The 19198-nt window shown below is 40.3% G+C and overlaps 2 protein-coding genes across 4 annotated transcripts; one reads left to right on the top strand and one right to left on the bottom strand.

Moving 5' to 3' along the window:
• Positions 1–342: 342 nt before the first annotated feature.
• rtn2b (reticulon 2b) lies at positions 343–16239 on the bottom strand. Of its 2 annotated transcripts, none has more exons than XM_005471983.4 (7): positions 16146–16239; positions 6991–7198; positions 6663–6801; positions 6249–6318; positions 5502–5548; positions 5273–5331; positions 343–5149 (listed from the first exon to the last, which is right to left on the bottom strand). In XM_005471983.4, the coding sequence occupies exons 2-7, from the start codon at positions 7170–7172 to the stop codon at positions 5047–5049; spliced, it is 600 nt and encodes a 199-aa protein (XP_005472040.1). In that variant the 5' UTR covers positions 7173–7198; positions 16146–16239; the 3' UTR covers positions 343–5046. The 2 variants fall into 2 exon arrangements, with proteins under 2 accessions (XP_005472040.1, XP_003456838.1); XM_003456790.5 differs by lacking the exon at positions 16146–16239 and adding an exon at positions 10907–11047.
• ppm1nb (protein phosphatase, Mg2+/Mn2+ dependent, 1Nb (putative)) lies at positions 13131–19170 on the top strand. Of its 2 annotated transcripts, XM_013265087.2 has the most exons (6): positions 13131–13925; positions 14114–14685; positions 16173–16290; positions 16763–16877; positions 16974–17037; positions 18056–19170. In XM_013265087.2, the coding sequence occupies exons 1-6, from the start codon at positions 13520–13522 to the stop codon at positions 18071–18073; spliced, it is 1293 nt and encodes a 430-aa protein (XP_013120541.1). In that variant the 5' UTR covers positions 13131–13519; the 3' UTR covers positions 18074–19170. The 2 variants fall into 2 exon arrangements, with proteins under 2 accessions (XP_013120541.1, XP_005472041.1); XM_005471984.3 differs by having other exon boundaries at positions 16974–18171.
• The last annotated feature ends 28 nt before the right edge of the window (positions 19171–19198 follow it).

Genomic DNA, 19198 nt, shown 5'->3' with positions numbered 1-19198 from the left:
GACTGAGATTGCCCACCCCTGGTCTATGGTGACACACTCTTGTCTATACAGTAAATATGTAGCTATAGCCAGCAGTCTGTTAGCTTAGCTTAGCACAAAATTAGAGATAGTAGGGAAAAAGGGCATTTCACAAAAGGTCCAACTATTCCTTTAATTACCTTTTGTTATAAGTTCTCAGTGTGTATCACTTAGGGTACTGAAGTGCTTTGGCAGAACTAACAATATCTTCTGCCTGCATCAGTTTATATGCTCTATACATGAGTAAAAGTGGTTAGAGAATAGATTAATGTCAGAGTTAGTCTGCAAAAATAAACAGTTTTCTCTTTTTTTTTTCATGTTGGAGAGCATAAATCCATATTCTCAGCTACATCACCAGACCAAACTGTGAGGTCCAGTGAGACTAAATATTCTAGCTGCATCACAGACATAAAGGGATTAAAGTACTTCTGTCGCAGTCCTGTGATGTGCGGTTGTAATGTTATGATGCTGTTCTTTTTTTGGGAACAAAACATGTAGATTTGTAATCATGTGGAGACAAATCAGGGAAACGACAATATGCAACATTTCAGATTTCTGTTTTTTGGTTTTATGTGCACTGAAGAAAGATACTTGCATTATTTTTGTTAAACTAAAATAGATTACATAGTTCATACTCCTGTAGGATATACAATGTCTGATTATTATTGTGAGGAGCCAGAGAACTAATATTTTTAAAGTGCCATTATAACATTTGGCAGGGGGGAGGGGATTCCCTGCTGATATGTGTATGCTGTAGTGCTCACATTCCTCCACTGTGACTAGATGGTTTTGAGCTATTTTCTTGACTGACGTATGTATTAAAAGTGCATATTGTTGCCAAGTGTGTTCTCAGTTGGAAACATAACCAAAACCACTTGAAAAGCTAAAGGAATAGAAGAAAGAGTCTACTGAATTGCTGTGTGAAGACAGAAAGCTCCAGATGAGGGTGTTCAGTGACCTTTTTAAAGTAAACACTCTGAGAGATGGAAGCTCTGAGTCACGACACGGGGAAACAAGAGAAGAAGTCCTTGAAGATTTGAAAAAGAGTTTGTAGTGACGAAGAGAGTTTGGTTTTATTTATTTTTTTAAGGGAAATAAAAATCATCTCAAGGTCACAGTCACATTGCAATTACTGTGACGCCCACATCAAAGAGAAAAGCTCTTATTATTACCGTGAGTCAATGATGTGGTGTTTGTGCTGTGAAATGCCAGAGCTCACGTTGTAACGACACCACAGTGAGGGTGGAGATGTTTGACAGAAATCAGTGATTTGTTTAGATCAGTCCTCGTGTTACGGGCTCTGGCGAACACTTTCCTAGGGTAACACCTAGTGGACAAATGGGTCAGCGCAACCCCCGATAGAGCGTGTGCATCACTGAATACATAATGCGACCCTTGGCTGCTCCTTGTCAGAGAGAATTAAAACTTGGATGGCTGCAGTCTTACTGTCAAGCCTGTTTACACAGTGGAAAACTACTAACCCTTTGGCACAGACGGCGTTTTCACAGCACAAAACTACAAACAATGGAATAAATGATGCATTAATTCCATTTAGATGTTTCTCTATCAGAGTCCTGGTGCTGTGATTGCTCCCGCCGTCATGTCTCATAGAGTGTTGTTACATTCTTTATAGCACCAGCTGAAATATACACTATGAAAAAAGTCAGCTTAGGCAGTGGAGGAAAATTGATTAATAAAACACTACTGTGCAAAAGTGAAGAGTCACCCCTCCTTTCTTTATGTTGTGCTTCCAAGGAGCCAGACTTCCTTTTCATTTAAAAAGTGATATTTAACAATGGATCTGATTTCAGAAGTTTTTCAATGTCTACATGCTTCAGCTGATCCATCTGCTGTTCACTGAAGCCTCATTAGAAATGGTCTCAGTGGGGGTGGGGGGGGGGCTGTCAAGAAGCCATTCTTAAGGAAGGGAAACGAGGAGAAAATGCTGACATATGGACTAAAAATCAGCTGCAACAGGTCTCATGGAGTGATCGATACTGAATAAAGTTGGTCTTACCAAATATTGACTTTCACGTTCAATGGAACTGTACAAACTGTTTTTGCCTTATATGCTGTATTTTCATGTATACTTGCTAAAACAAATAAATGAGGGGTTGAGCTCAAGACTTTTGCACGGTACTCTTTGTGAATGCACAGAGGAAACTCGTCTTTATTTCTAGTAAACAAGATTTTATTTGGGAGCAAAATTACAATAGAACATCACAATAAAAAAAAAAGAATCCATTATAAATATAGAGTAGACCTAAAACATGGGCTAGCAGATGATGCCTGACTTTAGGCAGCTGTTATTTAAGACCACGTGTTTATACTGATAGTTGTTATTACAGTGAATAAGAGAAAAAAGTCTGCTAATTTCACACCCAAAGTGCGCAGTACCACTGATACTACACTAATTCTGATATTGCACGAATGCATCATTTATGCAATAAACAGTTTTCGTTTAGAATATCCACGTTTTACTGTTCTCTGTATACTGCAGAGGTGGGTAAATATGGTTAAAGATTAGAAAAAATACTCTTTCTAAAAATAAGACTTTTGAAAATAAGTTGACAGAATATTCTGGGTAAATAAAAGCATAACTATCTGTAAATCCAAACACCCAACATGAATTTTACACGCTCATTAAGACACATTAGTATGAGCAGCAGCTTCATTTTTATGGTCTAAAACACTGAGCGTTAGAGGCTTAAACGACACTGCTGACTACTGGCTCAGGCTTGGCAGCTGGTTGTTACAATAAAGAAAGAGTTCACCCAAACTCTTGTTGTTTTCTGTGCTCATGTTTGTGCAAAGTCACCTAATTTCTATGTTTACAGCATGTGGTAGCAACTACTTCTAGATAAGAGTGGTAAAAGTGTAAAAAGCATGTTTTATACTTCGCAAACTGTAATGCTGTGGGGATATATTGATTATTTTGGGGGGAAAGAATGGAATTAAAGTCCATTATTTTGCCATCAGTGCTGATAATTCCATGAAATTCCTAAAACTGCACCAAATTTGACTATAACTGGGATTTAATGGCTTCCTCAAATGTTCCCTGAAAGCAGTTTAGGCATCTGGTTCCTGCAGTTATGGACATGTGATAATTGATTAGCTAGTTAGTGATGGCTTAGTAAGTCGTAACTCAAAACAATGGAAAATTGGTGAATACAGCCATAATACTAAATTACTCTACACAGCGCTGTACTCATATTTATATGCACAGCAGATCACATGCTAATAATGTAAGATCACCCGGCTCTGTGGCTTTGGCCTTTTGGGCCTCATTGTTTTGTTTTGCAGACAATGAATTCATGATGATGGACGTAGCTTCCAGGTCAGAAAAGTGAAGCCAGTGTAGAAGTGCCTTAGACATGTATTTCTTTGAATGTTCAAACTGAATATAACGTAGTCCATTTTGTAAATTTTAGTCATTTGAAATGTCTAAAAGAGGATTACCCGGGGTATTCTCACTGGATAACAACTTGTGACTGATAAGTCGTTAGCCAATGAGCATGCAATTTCACAATCTGACCCCAACCAATGTTCTTACAGTACCTTTCTAAACACCAAGATGGTGGTGGTGAAAACACTCATTTCAACACTTTATAAAGGGATTTTATTAACCACTCCATGGTTTACTCTTATCACTCACCACCTAATACACTAGGCATATTCCTAATAACAACAGTGACGGTTTAGTTGTATTTAAATACAGAAGCCTAATTAATTGTGATTAGGTTATTAATAGGTTATTTGGAAACTAATGCAAGTCCTGTCTGTAAATAGACATCTGTTTGTTTGTTTTTAAATCTTTGCACTGTAAACCAGCTTCTAAATGGTTAGAGCATAGCATGTATTTCTAAGTACCAGCAGGGGGCGACACCACTGGTTGCAAAAAGATGCCATGTTGTACAGAAGTTTATGGGAAAATGTTCCTCAGCTTCCTTTTCTCTGTGACCTCAGTACAGAGAGTTGATTGGCCCAGTCACTACTTTTAAGCCTTATTAAATACAAAATCAGGTTTATTTTGTAAATTATTATCCACATTAGTGTCCAGAAGGACAATAAAGCAAGGAATGCTTTACCATGTGATTGACAAGTCGTTAGCCAGGGAGCGTGTGGTGTCGCCCAGTTACACAACCAAAACCGTCCCACACTCATGTCGTGTGGTTTAAAAAAACATCAACATGGCAATTTTTTTTTTTAAACTTTGGGTGATTTCATGGTTGCTATGTCCATCTTTTGTATACAGTCTAAGATGTTACCTAGAAAGTGCCTTTTTGTGTTTTGATCAATCCAAATGAACTGCATGTACAGTCAAAATTCCTCCCACTTGTTAAGAGTTGTACTTTTTTTATTAGCAAACTGCTTTCCCACAATATGAGGTCACTGTTTGTTTCTAATTAAAAGTGATTAGCACTAAGATTAAAGGAGAACACTCTCATTATTTCTCATGTAAGTCTTTTAAAGGTTGTAGGGCTGGCTGCTTACCAAGCTTTTTCCTCGACTTAGCAAGTGCAACACTATTAATGCTGATTAATAGCAGGCGATGTTCATGTCTTTTTATTCTATCCAGCTAACAATGAATGATGCTTCATAATAAAAGCAGCAATAATGCTGCAGGGCTTCATTATAAATACTTCCACAGTTTGACAGGAACACAGCGTACTAGTTATGTAAAAATACACTTGTTATTAAAGAAAAAAAAAGCTGTGATGTTCTGTGCCATCCATAGCCTACTTGAAGAGGATGACTGTGTGAACTGGTTCTATTAGACGCTGCCCACAGAGAGCATCACAGTAAATAAAATTCCCCTCCTCATACACCTCCTCATCCTCTCTCTCCTTCAGTGAATGGCAGCTTTGTTTAAGCTGTCAGGATCAATTATATCTTGCTCCCATAAACAAACATCATGGTGGAGAAGTGGAAACGAGCAGCCCCTCCAGCGGCCCCCCAGAGGATGTGCCCTTCCAGGCTTTCCCCAAATCCCAAATGCTGGGTGTTTTCAATACGTGACCAACACAGTTACTTTGACTTGGCTTTCTGTTTGGGCACATTTGCAGCTGAAATTGCAGGTTTTGGTGCAGGGGCTGGAGGGGGCCTCGCCGAATCGTACACACTGGAGAACCTACAACAAAATGGGGGCATCACAATGAAGAAAATACCAGCACCGAAGAAAAAGTTACAATTTTGGTAGCATGACATGACCAAGAACAGAAAACAATATCACATAAATGGGTTGGTCACTTACAGGCTTTTGACTCTCTTTACAAAAGCTCTGACTGCTCTAGTCATCCTTCTTATCCGCACCTGTCACCAAAATATCACAGAGGTCAGTGCAAACCAGCAATTTCTGCATCTTACATAGAATTACACGCGATTTTTACTAAGATGTGTTTCTGTTTTGTTTGGTTTTAACTATTAATCAACTTTGCTGAATCATTTTCATTGAGAAAATTGTTAAAATAAAATGAACTCACCTGCTGCTTTTTGTACAGCAGAGGAAGGGAGAAAACAGCGATCACAGCTGGACAGACAAATTATTCACATAAATGACTGGACTGCTACTTTTAGAGCACTCTAGCTGAGCACTCAAAACACTTTCTACTACCAGCCACATTCATCCATTCACACACACATTTAGGCTCCACTTTCAATCTTTGTTTTTGAGAGCTTTGTCTAACATTCACAGACACCCACCCACACACACACACACACACACTTCAGTGGATGCATCAGAGGCAGCTCGAGGCTCAGTATCATGCTCAAGCATGCTTTAATATGCAGAGTTGAGGAGCCAAGGATCAATCTACCAACCTTCCAATCAGTAGATGACCCGCTCTACCTCCTGGGCTTTATGTCACTTTAGCTTTGCACAAAAATAAACTAATTGGTTCTAATGAAAACGTTCTCCTATTTAAATAATTGGTGCAAACCAGTCATCTGAGGCGACTGATGGAGGCATGACTTCAAAAGGAATGTGATGTTTGCAGTAAAAGTTATTTTTTAAATCTTAAGCATCAAGTGCAGTGTGCTTTTTTCTGCCTAAACCCAGTCACACTTTAACTACTGAGATAATAGATCACAAACACTCATGAGTCTTACAAACAGGAAGACACATTTGAAGGTGCTGGGAGCTTAATATATGTAGGTGGAGGAAAGAGACATGGAGGAAATTAGATACGTGTGTTAGCACAAAGCATAAGTATGCACCGGGTGCAACTTACCACTTATTACCAGGGTCAGTCCATTAGTTTGGACGCCAACATAGGTCAGCAGATACAGAAGCACAACAAACTGAGAGAAAGAGCACAGAAAAAGATTACTGAACAGTTTAATAGTTTAGTTTATTAACTGTAATTTGATTTGTGAATGATGCTGCTTTAATGCATTTCTCACTGAGATTTAAAGCTGTTGAATGTAGTCTTGATCCCATGAGAAAATTAACACTGCATGGTGGCTCTGTTTAATTTTTAGCTGCTCTGAAGCAATATAGCCTGGATTAAAACAGCACAGCTGCTCAGAGCCCCACATAAGCGTGTGTGTGGTGTGCAGCTGCCACCAGGTGGCACCAAAGTCAAAGAGTCTTTTAATCTTGGCTTTGTGACATCTATACCATTGTTTTACCATCACACTCATACCTTAATAGAGTCAAATATGTTTTCAATGAAAATGAGCCGTTTGATTTCTGTGACAGAAAATGCGATCAGCAGCACTATCTCCTCCACCAGCATCACCGTCTCCTTATTTGTCAGAGAGCTGTCATAATCCAGACACGACCTGAGCACAGGATAACACATCGGGACTTTTAAAAAACACAAAAAGTATATCTAACACTCTCAGATGCTTAAAGATATCAAATATCAGGCCACAAAATTTGGGAGAAAGTGCAACATGCTTCCAGAAAGCAGAGGAGCAGCATTTTTAGCTGGAAAAGAAAAACCTGTGTGTGAACACTGATGGACTCACTGAAAGGGGTGAACCCCGGGGTTCCAGCGCAGGAGCTCCAGTAGCTTATAATAAAAACGGAGGGGGAAGGTGATGCACATGACACCCAGAAAGACGTTGGAGACCACAGTGACGGCACTAAGCTGGAACAAGCTGGCCAGACCGATTACCAGCCCTGTAAACACCACACCAGTCCTCCACATGTGACGCCAGTACACCAGATCCACAACTGCAATGCAATTAAGCACAAGACATCATCTTAAATGAGTGATGCACAGATCGGGGTATGTCTGAGTGAATATGCAACTGAAATGGGAAATTGTTAAGCTTAAATTAGGTACAGGCTAATGTTTCTTATACTTCATGACCTGACTGTGAAGCAGGGTTACCAACAGTGGTAACATGACAGAAGGGTGTAGAGAAGTCAATAAAACTGCAGTGGAGATAAAACTAGTAACGAGGCAGTAAGTATTTCAAAGTGAGGAAAGTACTGAAAGACACAGGAAAAGAACTTATCTATCTCGACTTATTTTAATCCTACAGAGGTGAGTTATGTTGTTGATAATTTTACGTCTTCACTGTGTGGGACTCTGGATATTGTAGCTCCTCTGAAAAAGACTTCCTGCTATAACTATACCTTAACTCCAAAGCTGGAGAGTAAATAGGATCTCATTAATTTAGAAGATTGTCATTTAGCCTGGAGAAATACTGCTGCTTTATAAAAAATAAAAGTAAAAATCTTTAAAAAGCACACCATGAAGCTAGAAAACCTTACTTTTGATCACTGATTGAAGAACATAAGGACAGCCCTAGGTTTCTCTTCATCGGTGTAGCCTGACTGACAAAAAGCCAGAGCACTGTTGAGCTAACCATTCCTTTAACGTTAACTAGTAATGACCTCATGAACTTCTTCACAAATAAAAATTTTACCCTTTAGAGAACAAAATTACTCGTATTCATCTCACAGATGTGACATTATCTACAGCTACTTTCAGTACCATTGATATTTATTTAGTCTGTTTCTCCAGTAGATGTTTATGAGTCAACTTCAGTAATTACTTCTTCCAACCCATCAACGTGTCTTTTTAGCCCCATTCCTACAAGACTGCTCAAAAAATCCCTGCCATTAATTAATTCTTCAATCTTAAATATGATCAACCTATCTCTAAAAATTGGCTATGTACCACAGGCCTTCAAGCTGGCTGTAGTTAAACCGTTGCCATCTCTTGACCCAGCAGTCTTAGCTAATTATAGGCCAATCTCCAACCTTCCTTTCATATCAAACATCCTTGAAAGAGTAGTTGTCAAACAGCTAACAGATCATCTGCAGAGGAATGGCTTATTTGAAGAGTTTCAGTCAGGTTTCAGAGCTCATCACAGCACAGAAACAGCTTTAGTGAAGGTTACAAATGATCTTCTTATGGCCTCTGACAGTGGACTCATCTCTGTGCTTGTCCTGCTAGACCTCAGTGCAGCGTTCGATACTGTTGACCATAATAATCTATTAGCGCGATTAGAGCACACTGTAGGTATTACAGGTACTGCGCTGCAGTGATTTGTATCACACCTATCTAACAGACCCCAATTTGTTCATGTAAATGGAGAGTCCTCTCCACACACACAAGGTTAATTGTGGAGTTCCACAGGGTTCAGTGCTAAGACCAATTTTGTTTACATTATACATGCTTCCCTTAGGCACTATAATTAAAAGACATAACATACATTTTCACTGCTATGCAGATGACATCCAGCTTTATCCATGAAGCCAGGTAACACACACCAATTAGTTAAACTGCAGGAATGTCTTAAAGACATAAAGACCTGGATGGCCGCTAATTTTTTGCTTCTAAATTCAGATAAAACTGAGGTCATTGTACTCGGCCCTAAAAAAATCTAAGAAATATGGTATCTAATCAGACTCTTACTCTTGATGGCATTACCGTGGCCTCCAGTAATGCTGTGAGGAACCTTGGAGTCATTTTTGACCAGGACATGTCCTTCAACGCACATATTAAACAAATATGTAAGACTGCTTTCATCTATTTGCCCAATATCTCTAAAATTGGAAATATCCTGCCTCATAGTGACGCTGAATAACTAGTTCATGCATTTATTACTTCTAGGTTGGACTACTGTAATTCATTATTATCAGTAAGTCCTAAAAACTCCCTGAAAAGTCTTCAGTTGATCCAAAATGCTGCAGCAAGAGTCCTGACAGGGACTAGAAACAGAGAGCAGATTTCTCCTATATTGGATTCTCTTCATTGGATTCCTGTTAAATCCAGAATTTAATTCAAAATCCTGCTCCTCACATATAAAGTCTTGAGTAATCAGGTCGTATCACCCCATTAGAGCACTTCGCTCTCAGACTGTGTGCTTACTTGTGGTTCGTAGACTATTTAAAAGTAGAATGAGAGACAGACGCCATCTCCACTTTTAAGATTGGGCTTAAAACTTTCCTTTTTGCTAAAGCACATAGTTAGGGCTGGATCAGGTGAACCTGAATCCTCTCTTAGTTATGCTGCAGTAGGTGTAGTCTGCTGGTGGATTCCCATGATGCATTGAGTATTTCTCCTTCAATCACAATTCTCACTCACTTTGTTTTTATACATCTCTCTGCGTTTGATCTTTACTTATTGTTAATCTCTGGCTCTCTTCCACAGCATGGCTTTTGCCCTGTCTTCCTCCAGACGCAGCAGATGGCCCCGCCCCTCCCTGAGCCTGGTTCTGCTGGAGGTTTCTTCCTGTTAAAAGGGAGTTTTTCCTTCCCACTGTTGTCAAAGTGCTTGCTCACCGGGGCTATATGATTGTTGGGGTTTTCTCTGTTTTCTTGGTATTACTGCAGGGTTACATAGGGTTACCTTACAATATAAAGCGCCTTGAGGCTGTTGTTGTGATTTGGTGCTGTGTAAATAAAAATTAATTCATTTGGTTTTTTAAACATATGAGGTATACAAAAGGTATACTTTTGTATACCTCATATTCCCCCTTTTCTCTCTGATAAGTCCCACTGTGGATATTTGAACTGTTTTAAGCCATAAATAGAGACTGAGACTTTTTCACATGGTCTCATAAAAGTTGTCCAAAATTCTTTGTACCACAATGACCAAAGCCAATGGGGGTATGAAAAATGGACACGTGGTCATTTAGAGTGTGGATAATAAAGAGGAAAGGGTAACAAAGAGAAATGACAAAACAATCTTACAGAAAATGAAGGACACCCTCACCTCGTTTCATGCTATGCCATGCTCCTTTATTAAAGGAGAAAATCTTTCTGAATGAATGCTGTTTTTAATGGGATCTGTACATGTCTGAATGTAAATCATAAATCCTTAGATTAGACACGAGATCCTTACCCACCAACATTTCATGAGCATCCTAACTGCAGCAGAAATTTAAGATCATTTTATGATTAAAACAAACAGCCTGACACAATTCAACAGATTATTTAAAAGCAGCAGAGTATTGCTGGTTTTCATGGTTGGGTTTCCTGAGAATTATAAAAGTAGATGTATTCTTATTAATTTATAAAAGCAGAAACATTAATGCTGTCACGCCACTGAAGTCACTTTAAAGCTGGGCACAAGTACACCCTCTCATTCTAATCCTAGTAACAGGAATTACGTGTTATCAGAAGGAAAACAGCCCTGACAAGACAGCATTTCTTATCGTGTAGAACTATTTAAGCCTTTACAAATAAAACAAACTACATTCAGTCAGCAGTGGGCTCTCATTTAGCTCAATCCCATTCAGCCCATCTGTCGACCAAATGAAAGACACACTGGAATCAGTGTTTAACTTGCCATCCTGCCTGCATTCACACCGGCACAGCAGAGGGAAAGTAAATAAATTCCCTTCTTCTCCACCTGACAGCTGCACTCTGACCCCGTCTGCTCTCCTTCACTTTACTTAAAGCTGTCAATATTGATTTCCTTACGTTTGGTGGCCATTTCAGCGGTGGTCCTGCTTGCTCTCCGCTCTTTCTTGTGCTTCCACCGTTGGCTTGCACTCCAGGCTTTTTTTGGCCACCCCAGCTCCGTCAGCAATATAAGGCCCGGCTGGCCTAATTTTATCCTGTATTGGATTCACACTCACACACTCAAATTGGGAACCTGAGACTTGAGCATGTACATGCCCCACAGCTTGTAGAGGCTAATGCTTCCTCAACCAGTTGGTGGCTGATTTGCACACAGAGGCCTTTCCATGCACGACAGTCCATGACAGTTTTTTTTAACGTAAAATGATCATCAATCCAAACTGATAAGAAAACAGCTAATGTTAGCAAGAAGCTAATGCCAAAAGCTGCATAGTACAGCACTGACATCAAACTGAACACATACAGTCACTGCAGTACTTCACTTGCCATGTTTTACAGACAAGCAAGAAAGATGAGTTTCTCTATAGATTTATTATTCACTCTGCACAAATGTCCCTCATGACACCTTCAGTGTGTCAGACCAAAACACGGAGCCAAACTCGCCTCGCCATCTGTATATTTAACACTTTCACTCACACCTTTAAAGCTCTAAAGATAACATAAGAACAACCTTATAAAAGAGGAAACCCATGTAAAGCACAGGCTCAGATGTATACTATAAAAGGGAGCTGTACTAACATTTGTATTTAAAAAAGCCATGATGTGTTTGCTGTACTGTATTTAGTATGAATTAAGGGTGTCATCAGAATCAGAATACTTTATTAATCCCTAGGGAAATTATGTAACTGTCATATAACTGTTATTGAACAACTGATATATTGCTAATTAATAGTGTCTAATACACATATGAAAATAAAAGGATTCTTGCTGGACCCTTCTGAGTTGCATTAGGATGTTCTTCCTGTGCTTCTATGGCTCTCTACAGGTACTGCATGTAAGTAACTCCTATGTAAGCAGACCAAGGGCATGTATGTTAGATTAACTGGTGATTTTACACTGATCATACATTCAATTCAGATTTATTTATATAGTATAACTCCAAACCACAACAGCAGTCAACTCAAGGTGCTTTATAGTGAACAGCATCAGAGTGAAAACCCTAACAATCAGACGATCCCCTATTGGTGGACAGAAGGCGACAGTGGGACAGAAAAACTCCCTTTTAACAGGAAGAAGCCTCTGGCAGAATGAATTTGACAGGCAGCATTATTATTACATTTCAAGCATCATGGCAATATTGTTAGCGAAAATGAGAACTCTGCAGTGAAAATCTGACATTAGCATGAAAAAAACATGAAAAAAGGATGGAAAGATAAAAACTGTTGATCAAGCTGAGGCACATCTAACACATCTATTCTGCCTCTTCTTGGCAGGTGGTGACAAAAACAAACTAAGATGTTTATTTTTATTGTGTGTATCACTTTGACAAGTGGTTTTTACACCATCATGACTTAGGTGTTAAAGAAAATAAAAAATTCCTTCCTTCTAGTCTGATTGCAGCTTCACTAATATCTGTACCCAAGTCAGAGTAATGTGGAGAATTACACAGAGTGGCGATGTCATCCTTGCTCACTGCACAGATGTAAGCTGTTGTTTGGGGAACGGGGCCAAACAAAAACAGCTGTAAGTCCTGTTATGGTGATTAATCATGAAAATAAAAATTGCAGTTTAAATGGCAAAGACACGCATATTTCTGCCTCTGTGATTATAAAACGCAGGAATCTTCTGACAGTTTAAACTGTTTTGGTTTCTAAATAATATAAAAAAAAATAAGTTAGATCCACATTAACTTGATGTCTACAAGCCAAACGTTTTATTACTGAGCAGATATTGCAAATACAAAAAAAAAATACAGTCTATCTCCCGCCTAAAGAATGAACGCAGCTTTGATTTCAGGAAAAAACACCTGTGGTTTGAAGTGTATGTACTATTATTGTGTTTAATAAACAAAAAGATAAGGACGACATACGATCAGTTTAACAGGATCAACCTCCAACCTCTGTGTGTCTTCTTCAAACCATCTCACACTTTGTGCTACGTGTCCAACAGTACTGTAATCCACAAGCCTATAATCCCGACCGATCAAAGGTTGAGATTAGGAAAGATGTGGGAGGGGCAGAGAGCTGCAGGCAGGAGGATGGTGAGTGAGAGTGAGCACAAACATGACAGTGGCAAAGCAAGCCAGGCAATGATTGGTGCGCACAAATAGCCAGCCAATCACAGCACAGGCAGGGAAAATAACAAGGCAAGGGAGAAGCTGGTGAAAGAGGGAAGAGCTATGAAAAAGCGAGGGAGAAGGTGAAATCTCAGCAGCACAGAGAAGAGGCCAAACAAGCAGGAGCGAAAGGATGATCGGAGGTGAAAGCGCTGATCAGTGAGGTCCCAAGAGAGGGAGAGGAGAAGAAGGAGATGAGCAGCAAGAGGGGGGTAAGCAGCCAGCACACACAACATCCATCAGCTCAGGCAGCCATGCTCTGAGCCCTGGAGCAGCAGGGCTACGCAGACACTGCACAGGCCCCACATCAGGCCTATAGCTCAGCCCTCCATCCCGGCCAGCAACACCGGGGCAGGGACAAAAGAAGATTCCCTTCACAACACCTGTGCATAAAAGCCATGAGGACAGCCAGGAAGGGCAGTGTAGAGATGCCTGCGTTTGTGCGCCAGCTGGTGAAAGAAACAGAAAAGAGGGTCAGCTCTTTCTTCAAAGGGGGCCGTGGAGGAGCAGCAGAAGCAGAGCAGCAAGGGGAGGGGGAGAAGGAGGAGGTCATCCCCAGCCCCTACCTAGACCGGCCAGTCCTGGACAAGCTCACAGAGGAGGGCTGCGCCCGCTGGGGCCTCACCTATGCCCTAGGTAGTATGCAGGGCTGGAGGGCCAACATGGAGGACTTCCACAACTGTGTGCCACAGCTGGGTGCAGAGCTAGCCGACTGGAGCTTCTTTGCAGTGTTCGATGGCCATGCAGGCAGCACGGTGGCTCAGTACTGCTCCCAACACCTTCTGGGTCACATCTTGGCAACGGGTGAGAGATCTGTTCAGTGACACCTGACAGTGTGTGTGTGGGTGTGTGTGTGGGTGTTATCTTATAAGGATATTATTTAATCAGATATTCAGAATTTTAAACAGGCTGGCGATTTTCCTTTGTTGTTAGTCATCAATATGATGACTGCTATGGCTGCTGGGTTCAGAAAATACTGTTTGTGCTCACAGGTGGAATAGGACCAGAAGATGACCCGCAAAAAGTGAAAGGGGCCATTGTAGAGGGCTTCCTCCAGACTGACAAGCACCTGCACTCTGTGGCCCGTCGAGAGGGCTGGGAGAGGGGCGGCACCACTGTGGTGGCCACTCTCATTTCGCCATATTACATCTACTTTGCCAACTGCGGTGACTCAAGGGCCATGCTGTGCCGGTCCGGGCAGGTCTGCTTCTCCACTGAGGATCACAAACCTTACAGCCCTCTGGAGAAAGAACGTATTGAGAGCGCAGGTGGCTCCGTGTCCCTCCAACGGATCAACGGCTCCTTGGCAGTGTCACGCGCCCTGGGAGACTTCGGCTACAAGGGGGCAGAGAACCGGACGCCGAGCCAGCAGATGGTTTCACCTGAGCCAGAAGTGTGTGTGGTGGAGCGCTCGCCGGCAGATGAATTCCTGGTGCTCGCCTGTGATGGCGTGTGGGACACCATCAGCAACGAGGAGCTGTGCGCCTTCATCCACAACCGTCTGCGTGTCTGCACCGACCTGAGGGACGTCTGCACTCAGGTCATTGACCTCTGCCTCTATAAGGTCAGCACCGTTACCCATACTTACTGCATGCACTTGTGCTGCTGTTCAGTAGTCTGAATAACAAATCCTTTCAACTGATTAAAAACACAATTTCAGTTTCAAGCTGAGTTACATAATTTTTAATCAGCTTTGAATTTTCTGGCTTCTAATCAAGTAAAGTAATCTACTACAAGATTGACTGTGTTTTTAAACAAAGATATAATGGACTAAATATTCATTTTTGATATAAGCTAATGGGCTCTGCTTCCTCTTTTAAAGATAAAGGTTGTAAAGGTTGTAGAGTCACACGTGGAAATATTTTCTTACTACATAAATGTTCATCTCTGCAACTAAAAACTTATCTTGAGGTAAAACTGTTTTAAATCAAAAATAAGCACAAAGTCCACATTAAAGTTTGGTCCTGAGAACCCATTGAATTTTAGGAAAAAAACACAAGATAAAACAGAAGCAGACTATGTGAACTTCCTCACTAATTCTATAGCACATGCAGCATATTTGTAAAATGTGCTCCAAAGTCAATAAACACATCCATATATGGAAGCTTACAATGTAAAAGGGTTTTTTTTTAATCCAAAGATAAGAAATGTTCTTCTTAGAGTGTGCTAATGTAAGCTCTCAGGGTCACTTTATCATGGAGCTGAGGGGAGCTGCAGAGTGAGATGATAACTGAGGCCCGAGCAGAGGCACATACAAGACGTGCGCCTTTTGCTAAATGTCTTGTTTTCATCTTCTTGTTTTAAAATGTCATGCCAGTCCTGTGTGGTTACATGTGGCACAGCAATTGGGCTTTTCCTGATTCTTTTCACCAAGTTCTGCCATACTTATCAATCCATTCACAGCCTACAATTTCTGATTACTTTAAAAATGTTCGTTCCCATATGGAGGGGAAAAAATGAATAGGATCTTTGGCTGTAATGGCAAAAATTAAAAAGCTAAAAAGCAACACTGACCTCAGCTTAAGCTTTGGTTTAGTCTCACTGAGACTGTGGCTGCTGTTCATGGTACAACAGACTATCAGACAACCTTAAAATAGACTGCAGGGGTGTCGGAACAGGTTACATCGCATTATTCAGGGTTCCCATGAGAGCTAATTACGACACTCTCGCTCAGAGATTTTACAGAACCTTAAGGAATGTAACGAAAGAAAGTAGATATTGGATTAAAATTACATGACAGATTACAAACACAGAAACACATTAAGATAAACTTGAGCCACATGTGCACTCTGTTAGGTCCTCATGTCACGCTTATGTAACAGTGCTTCAGCCTGGATGTGCACAATGACCTCAAAATGTCATGCCTTCTTCCGCACTCCATTTCCATTTTGCAGCTCCCCTGAGTCTGTGTGACATTGGAGTGCAAACGCTGATGTGAAAAAAAATGATCTATGTGTAAAACAAAACTGCTCAAGTGGGATGCTTCGTAAGTTGACATTTGTAAGGTCAGCCGTCATTACTCACCCCTGCTGACGCCGTTTTGTTCCACAGGGCAGCTTGGACAACATCAGCATCATCCTGCTGTGCTTCCCTGGAGCCCCCCAGCTGTCAACAGAGGCATTACACCAGGAGGCTGAGCTGGAGGACCTGCTGGAGTCCAAGGTGGCAGGTGTGTGGGTAAAGATGCTATGCAAGGGACACTGTGGACAGTGACAACCTTCATATTAGTAAACTGGAGTATGTTTTTGTCATGGTGTCATGTTTCAATTCTGACACCCTTTGGTGTTTCAATGGTTTGCAAAAAAAAGTTTGACAGATTTGTTAATCAATGTTTTTTTTCCAAGATAATTATTTAAATGATTTATGACGTTTCTTGGGTAAAAAACAAAAGCAAAACACCAAATCTGTGATCCTTGCCATGAACCATGAACACAGGCACTATCATTTATTCTAAGTCCCACATTTACCCTAGTGTGGTAAATACTCATTGGAAATCCTGATGTGTATTGATCCACAGCTGAAAATAGTCCTAAAAACTGTGCTCTTTACAAACTTTAGCTGTGACTTTTGCCTAAACCTAGTGTCCAGTGTATATTAGAAAGAAACTCTCTAAAAATGAAAGCATCTTTCTTTTTAATCAGAGATTTATGATGAGCTGTGTGCCAGAGGGGAAGAGCCTGAGCTGCTGTCCGTCCTCACAGTCCTTGCATCCACTGTCATCCCTGGATTACCACCAGGTGGAGGCATACAGAGCAAGTAAGACACAAATGAGCATCTATGTGCATTTGTACATGTAAACCACTGTCTGATGGATGCAGTAGTGAATTACATTGTGTTACTTCTGTGTTACAGGAGGAACTGCATTATCTCTGCTTACTATCAACAACGTGATGCGCACAAGCCCATGGTACCAAATGTGAGTGAGAGTTACAATTAGGTCCATACGGTTTTGGACAATGAGACTTTTTTTTGATACTTTTTCCTCTCTGCACCAACACAGTGGATATTAAATCAAACAGCCAAGATATGATTGTAATGTTTCTTCAGCTTTAATTAAAGAGGCTTTACAGCAGGATTTACAATAAGGTGCAAACCACTGGTTACAGTCAAAAACAAGAATGCAAGATTAGACTTTGCTCGAAAAACATGGTTCTGTAAAAAAATATCTTTGGAAAGATGAAATCAAGAGAAACGTGTTATGGCATGGGCCTGTAAAGCTGCCAGTGGAACTGGGTCATCAGTGTTTATTGATGATGTGACTGCTGATAGAAGCAGCAGGATGAACTGTGAGTGTACAAAGCTGTACTCTCAGCTCAGGTTCAGCCAAATGCTGCAAAACTGATCAGGCAGCACTTCATAGTGCAAAAACATAAGGACCTAAAGCATTGTGCAAAGGCAACCCAAGAGTTTCCCAAAGCACAGAAAAGGAATATTTTTCAATGGCCAATTCAGTCAACTGGTCTCACCTGAACAGAGCATGCTTTTACTGAAGTTACTGAAGACAACAGTGACGGCAGAAAGACCCACAGTCAAGCTGCAAGTGAAGGCAACTGCATTAAAGGTTTGGAAGAGCATCTCAAGGGAGGAAACAGCATTTATTGCTGTCAGGGGCCTCTCTGTCTACAACCAAGCAAAGGATTTTTACCTCAGTCATAAAAACAATCCTTATATGCACATTTATGGTAAAACCTCTGAAAATGGGGGATATGTCTGCACAGTTAATGCAAACTTTTTTGATAAACCCCTTGAATTAAAGCTGAAAGGCTGCACTTCAATTATATCTTGATTGGTTGATGTAAATATCCACTGTCATGGTGTAGAAAGGCAAAAAACCAACAAAAAAAACAACTAATGGACCTAACAATATATGTAAAAAGACATTGTTATTACACAGTGAACTCACTATTTGTTACTTTACTTGTCTGTCTGTTCAGGGTCTGGGAGGCTCTTGAGAAGGCCAAAGGATTTAGATTTTGTCTCCAAAGTTCCTCAAAGGGACTGTAATAAATGTGAATATTAAACCTGTTTTTTTTTTTCATGTGTGCAGTTTCACAACAAGACAATGGTGCTTGTTAGTGAGCACCATCTTGTCATGACAAAAAGAAAAATGCAAAAACAGATCTAGTAAAGCCTGATACTTTATATTTATACCAGAAAGATATTTTATAAAAATGACTCAGAGACACTGACCCAGCAACCAAACCTCAACCTCAATAAACAGAAAGTGCAGATGACAAATTGAATTGAATAACAACCAACTGTGACATAGTCCGTTTTCATTGGATAAAATAAGAAAGATTAGTACATGCAGGGTTGCATTTTGAAAATGATGTTTTAAGACTATACATATGTGTGTGTGTGTGTGTGTGTGTGTGTGTGTGTGTGTGTGTGTGTGTGTGTGTGTGTGTGTGTATTAAAGAATGAACAGGTTTACCTTTCCTCTTCAGGAAACATTGTCACCATTAAATAAAACCTAGCATGCAGCTAACACGTGTCCATTTGTTGTGACAGGAAATGCTAGTAGTTCATGAGACAGCTCATGGGGATGCACACAATCTTTTTCCCTCGTTGCTGTAAGTGAAAGGCAAATAAACTCATTAGATATCTGACTCTACTCACAATTCATGTCACAGGATCTAAAAACTTTTTGACAAAGTGTTTTACATTTTAAAAAACAAGAACAAAATATGTAAAATTTGAAATACTTACAAATGGAACTAAAAGTCTCCCCCCGCTATGATTACTGTCTAAATTTACATGAATGCATTCAGCATGTCCACAATTTGCAATTCTTTCTAAACATTTATTATTTCTAAACACATTCAAAGGTAAAGTTTACATGAAATGGGATTTTCTCCATGAACTGATGCCTTATTCCCCTTTTTTATAGCTGACAAATCAAACAGCACCAGAGCGGGTCAGTTTCTGGATGAGTTATTTTACTGCATACTGCATTGTAACATTACGTCAGCGAGTCATTTTCTGTGTATAGGAAATTACATTAAGTGTCACTATTGTTTTAAATCTAAATAAAGAATATTTGTCTGATGACTTGCTGTGCTCGTTTCTTAAATAAC

Source organism: Oreochromis niloticus, linkage group LG10 (genome assembly GCF_001858045.2).
Source record: "Oreochromis niloticus isolate F11D_XX linkage group LG10, O_niloticus_UMD_NMBU, whole genome shotgun sequence".
Lineage (NCBI taxonomy): Eukaryota > Metazoa > Chordata > Actinopteri > Cichliformes > Cichlidae > Oreochromis > Oreochromis niloticus.
This window is presented reverse-complemented; position numbering and strand designations above follow the sequence as displayed.

What these genes read in the sequence shown, in the direction of transcription:
- rtn2b (XM_003456790.5), bottom strand. An exon ending in CCCGGGGTTCACCCCTTTCA is followed by an intron (nt 6,802 to 6,990) that starts GTGAGTCCATCA and finishes TCCTGTGCTCAG; the next exon opens with GTCGTGTCTGGATTATGACA. An exon ending in ACATATTTGACTCTATTAAG is followed by an intron (nt 6,319 to 6,662) that starts GTATGAGTGTGA and finishes TCTTTCTCTCAG; the next exon opens with TTTGTTGTGCTTCTGTATCT.
- ppm1nb (XM_005471984.3), top strand. Translation starts at nt 13,520, where the DNA reads ATGAGGACAGCCAGGAAGGGCAGTGTAGAGATGCCTGCGTTTGTGCGC. An exon ending in GCTGGAGTCCAAGGTGGCAG is followed by an intron (nt 16,291 to 16,762) that starts GTGTGTGGGTAA and finishes CTTTTTAATCAG; the next exon opens with AGATTTATGATGAGCTGTGT. An exon ending in GGTGGAGGCATACAGAGCAA is followed by an intron (nt 16,878 to 16,973) that starts GTAAGACACAAA and finishes TCTGTGTTACAG; the next exon opens with GAGGAACTGCATTATCTCTG.